Source organism: Chaetura pelagica, unplaced genomic scaffold, assembly GCF_000747805.2.
Source record: "Chaetura pelagica isolate M959 unplaced genomic scaffold, ChaPel_1.0 scaffold591, whole genome shotgun sequence".
Taxonomy (NCBI): Eukaryota; Metazoa; Chordata; class Aves; order Apodiformes; family Apodidae; genus Chaetura; species Chaetura pelagica.
In genome coordinates this window covers 162,266-167,462 of record NW_009951959.1, presented here as the reverse complement: position 1 = coordinate 167,462, position 5,197 = coordinate 162,266, and the positions used below count along the sequence as shown (strand labels likewise).

General features: G+C 53.1%; 1 protein-coding gene across 1 annotated transcript in view; it reads right to left on the bottom strand.

Moving 5' to 3' along the window:
* Positions 1 to 2,139: 2,139 nt before the first annotated feature.
* TOR2A (torsin family 2, member A) overlaps positions 2,140 to 5,197 on the bottom strand; it is a 4,541-nt gene continuing 1,483 nt past the window's right edge. Inside the window, exons 2-5 of the mRNA XM_010000691.1 lie at positions 4,869 to 5,134; positions 3,555 to 3,730; positions 3,114 to 3,241; positions 2,140 to 2,607 (exon numbers count right to left, since the gene is read on the bottom strand). Coding sequence (XP_009998993.1) covers positions 2,363 to 2,607; positions 3,114 to 3,241; positions 3,555 to 3,730; positions 4,869 to 5,134 — 815 coding nt within the window. The 3' untranslated portion in view covers positions 2,140 to 2,362. The remainder of the gene's footprint in view (positions 2,608 to 3,113; positions 3,242 to 3,554; positions 3,731 to 4,868; positions 5,135 to 5,197) is intronic.

The window sequence follows — 5,197 nt, the reverse complement described above, 5'->3', positions numbered from 1 at the left end:
GTTCGCTTATAGAGACTGCACCAGGAGCTGGGTTTGCTGAGGCTGTGATGCTGCTTGGTGAGGCTCTGCAGGATGAGAGGAGGGAGAAGGGGCTCTGTGTCAACAGAGCAGGCAAACAGCTGGGCTGGAGGTTGCATCGGGGCTCCTGGGGTGAGGGCTGGTTTCAGCAGCAGGGAGAGATACCAATGAATAGAGAGGCTGCCTCCTGCAGTCACCTTCCTTGGCCTGGGGGAGCTGGGGTGTGTGCTGGGGAGTTACCAGCAGGCTCTGGAGCTGAGCCTGGGGGGACCCTGGTTCAGGGCAGGCTGTGATCAGCATGGATTGATCCCTCTGGGTTTTGTTTGAGGTGAAACCCAGGCTCCTTGTTGGGGCAGGTTAGAGCCTCCCCCCACCACACACCATCCTGGCTGGTGTCTCCTGGTGTGACAGCAGCAGTAGGGACATGCTGGGAGCTGTTTTTTTTGGGGTGTTATCCTGTTCCTGCTGCCCACTCCAAAGGGAGGGTTGCTCAGATCCTGAGCGTGAGGGTTTGGTTTGCTCTGGAGCACAGTGTCATGTGTCAGGAGCTCGCTGCTGAAGTACCTGTGCTGGCAAAGGTGGATTGTGCCCCTTTCTGCTCCAAAAAGGTGAGGGAGCGTTGCTGGATGTCAACATTTGGCCTGGGAACCTCGTTCCAAGCTGGTGTCTCACTCCTCCTCAGCCCTCCCAATTAAAGGAGTGCTCTGGGGGCTGCTGTAGGACTGTGGCACTGCCCTTGCCCTGGCACTTGTCCCCAGGTTGCCGAGGGCACTAGAGGATGATTGGAAGGATGGAGCTGTCAGAGGGACAGGGATTCAGGTGAGCAAGCCCAGGGTGTGGTGGCAGGTGGGGAAAGCTGGGGCAGAAAGAGCCACCAGCCTTCCTGGACCTGCACTGTCTCCTTGGGGGAGAGCTTCTGGCCCCAGCTGCTACTGTTTTGCCCCTTCTCCAGGGAAGGGCTGCTGGTTTGTTTCTAGTTACCTAACTGGACAGCATCAGTTCCCTGCTGCCATGTCCCCAAAATCCCACTGCACCAAGCAGTTGTTCCCAGGCAGCTGCAAATCTTCCAAGTCCATCTCCTCTAGCTGCAGTCAGGAATCTCAAGCAAAAGACTGTTCCCCAACATAAAAGATTGATTTTACTTCATAAAAGATTTATTTTAAAATTAGAAATCCATAACATTTTTGGGGGGAAGAGGCAGAATTTTGGAGTCTGTCTGTGGGCCAGCTCCTGGGCAGTTTATTCCTAGAGAGTGAACCATCCTGGTTCCTCTAACTGGTTCTCCCATAACTGACTGCACAGATGAGATTAAAACCTGGGCTCTGCACCCTGGACTTGGCAGAGTGGAGCACTGATCTTCTTTAAGATGACCCCTGTCATTAAGTGACACTCCCCAGAAGCTGAACCCCCAGAGCCTGAGAGGTCTGACCAGCAGAAGGATGTTCAAGAGGCTCAGCAGCTCGTAGCACCAACTCAGCCTGCTGTGGAAGTCCTTGCTGAGTGAAAGGGATTTTCAAAACCATCAGTGGCACCATGGTCTTCTCTGGAGGTAGGTCTGGAAGTTTTTTATGGCTGGGAAAACAAGTGAGAAGTCTGGGTGTGGGGTTTTTTTTTGTTTGTTTTCCTGGTTTGCTGCAGGGAAATTCTGTGGATTTAGGGGTAAGGTGGAGAGGAGGGTGTGGGAAGAGCCAGGCTCTGGGCAGGTTGGGTGTTGCCATCTCCCACATTACCCTTCATGCTTGTGGAGGGTGAAGCTGGTCCCTACCAGGAAGATGGGAAGAAATTGCCTCTCAAACTTCCGTGAAAAGAAGACTTTGCTGAAGGTGTTCCCAGGCCAGCAGGAGTCACCACCAGCCCTGTCACATTGTGCCCAGAGGCTGAGGAACAGCCCTGCTTAAAAACGTTATAAAAACATTAACTGTTAACATGCTGTAAGACAGAAACATTCAACTGTGGGCTCAGAATCTTGATGTGCTGGGTTCCAGTAGCTGCCAGGAGAGGGGAGAGCTGCAGGGGGGCTGCTGAGAGGGTGAGAAACCTCCCTGACTTCAGGCTCCCTGAGCATCCTCCCTTTGTCACAGATGTCCCGGGGGGTGTGCTGGGCTGGCCATACCCACCCTCACCTGGCCAAGAGTACATCAGTAAAGTGCTTTAAATCACATCCTTTGCATTTGGTCCTGCTGCTGCATCCTGCAGTGGTGTCCTTGGGGCTGGAGAGATGAGATCAGCAGGAGAAGCACCCGTGCTGCTGAGTGGAAAGGGGCAGATCCCACTGCTCATCCCATCAGCCCCAGGCTCTGCCATGTTACCTCCCCATGGATCTGAGCAAGGGCCTGGCTGGTGGCTAGAGGAAAAAACTGATCCGGGAGGCCACTGTTTTGCAGCCTGTTGATGAGAATATTTTCTCCTCTTCTGGGAAGTAGAGGATGCTGTCAGCCACCTCCTGGACAATGCCCGGGCGCACTTCCAGGCCTTGCTGGACAAGTTCACTGATGACACACTGCTTGACGTGGTGGTGCTTCAGTGGGAGGAAGGGCACAACAACATCAATGAGGTGTTCATTAATGATCCCAGACTGCCAGAATCCACCTGCAAAAGCAAAAGAAGACACATTTTTATCTTCAGTTTCTGCAGTCCCTGGAATTCAGAGTTGCCTTGTGCAAAGCCAAGATACTTGGCTGAAGACAGATCTACTCCAGCTTTGTACAAGGAGAGAGCTGAACCCATCAGGTGTCACCTGCTCTCCCTCCAAACAGACTTGTTCTCTAGGAATGGGGGGATTTAGCTTAAAGAGTCAGGATTTAAGCTCTGCTCCCCTGTGACAAGGGCAGAGCAAGGACAGCCAGGCAGGCAGCAGGGATTGGTACATCCCTGGTAAACACGGCAACAGGTCTGCTGGCTTGGAAGGGTGGGCTGTTCCTTCCCTGTGCCAGGAAACCTCACAGGGATGGACTTGCCTTTGCCTCAAAACCCCTCCCCGGTCCCTCTCTGGCTGCCTGGGAGGCGGCAGGCGATGTGGGTGGCTGCCTGGAAGGGGCCTGGCTCCCTCTGCCGGGCTCTGACCCTGCAGGAAGGGCTCTGCTCCAGCAACTCACTCTGAGGGTTTTCAAACACGGCTTTGGAGATGGCTGGCTCCAGGTCCTGCAGGCTGATCTCCTCCCGGTCCTTGCGGGCGCGCCAGAGATCCAGTGTCATCTCGTTGATCTGCTCCCCTCCTGCGTTGCTGCACAAGAATGGGGTGATTATTTGATGTGACTCTGGGAAAATGGTGTTGCAGGACAGAGGTGGCACCTGTCACCCTCCCAGCTGCCTGCAAAAATACTCCTGTAAAGGCAGGCAAACAACAGGGAAAGCTTTCTCAGACTCACCAAGGCCTGTCTGTGCATAATGAAATATTGTCTCTTGATATTTACAGAGGCTCAAGGCACGGAGAAGGAAAAGCAGAAAAAGTGTGTGCTCTGCAGCAGGTATGACCTCTGCCCAAATGAGGAGGTGTGTGCTGGAAGGCCCCGTGGTGCTGCAGAGGGGCCTCTTACCTGATGAAGATGAAGATGGCTTTGCGGTAGTTGGTCCCGTACACAACCCAGGAGGGTCCCAGGAATGGGAGGATCACATCAATCAGGCCTGGGTGCATCTTGTCCATCTCATCAAAGAGAAAGGCTGACCTTCCACAGTTGGTCAAGTTCCCTTGGATCCAGCTCTTCAGGCTTTCCTAGGAAAAGTAAGGTCAGTGAGATGCTGAGGACAGGGAGGGAGGCTGGAGCTACCCCAGAGCAAAGGCTGAGCTGGAGCCCAAGCAGAGCTGAAGGTGCTGAAAGCAGCTTGTCCCTGTGCAGCACCTTCTTGGAGCAGAACAGCCAGCAGTGGGGAAGCCTCCTTCATTCTGGGTGTCACACAGTGGCTGCTACTGGTTTTATTAGCCTCTATAGATCTTTTATAGATCTATATTTACAGATCTTTTATTAGAGCTGTAAAGAAGCAGGCAGCAAACAAAAGGTGAGGATTCAGACTCTCACAGTTCCCCATATTCTTCTCTTTAACTGTGTATCTACACAGTCCCCAGCTACTAGGTGCTTTTTGCCAGCTCCTGTCCTGCTGCAAAAACACATTCCTGTGCTGCCCCAGAACAGCTCTGGTTCTTCACCACAGCTGAAGTGACTTCACTGGAGCTGCCAACCCACCCCAAACCACTGGTGTCACCTGGGGGCATGTACAGCTCTTGATGGGCCACTTCACCCAGAATGGGTTTGACCTTCCTGAGAGTATTTCTTCTAAGGACACAACACAACAAATAACTTCTCCAAACACTCAGGAAGCAAATGTCTGGGTGCACTGATTCCCTGCTCTGCTGAGGGTTTGGCAGCTCTCCTTCACATTTTGACTTCTTCCCTTTCTCAGATTTAAGATGCAGAGTGTTGAAGAGTCTAGAGCTCTTCAGGAGCTGCTGCCTGTGTGGGGAGGGGATGACAAGGCCAGTGACAGGCAGGTTTTCACAGCCATCAAGCTGTTTGGAAAGCAACAGGAGAATTTTAGTGCCTTTGATCTAAGCAAAGCCCTTTTGTTTGTGCCTTTGAAAGGGCTGTGTAAATATTTAAGGAATGAGAACATGCTCATGGCCAGGACTGCTGCAGGGAAGAGGAGATGATAAGTCAGTGCCAGCGTACATGGTGGTTACCAGTGGATCCTTCAGCCAGTGTGTGGAGCCACTGACTCAGCTGTGAGGGTAAAACAATAAGCTTTTATTCCTTCTGCACTTCAGGAAACAGCCTGAATATGTATGTACAGAGGATCAAGATGGATAGAACCAACCCCCCAACCAAGCAGTACTTGTGCAGAGGGGTGTCCCTTACCTTGTACTGCTCTATCTGCTCAGCATGGGGGAAGTGCACGACGGGGGAGAACTGGTGGACGTAGGGGCTGCGGAGCCCACCCTGGAAGAGGGAGCGGATCAGCATGGAGCTCACGTAGGTCTTGCCTGTTCCAGTGGAGCCGTGGAAAGACATCACCAGGGGCTTCACGGGATTCCGGTTCTCCAGGAACTCCCGTACTGCTCTCATCACCTGCTGCCTCACCAGGGGCTGCCCCACCAGGTTGACTGCCAGGTCGTACTCCAGCCCTGAAGGAAAGTCAAGACTTAGAAGATGTGGGTTGGAGCAGCTCCGGTGTGACCCTGTGCCTG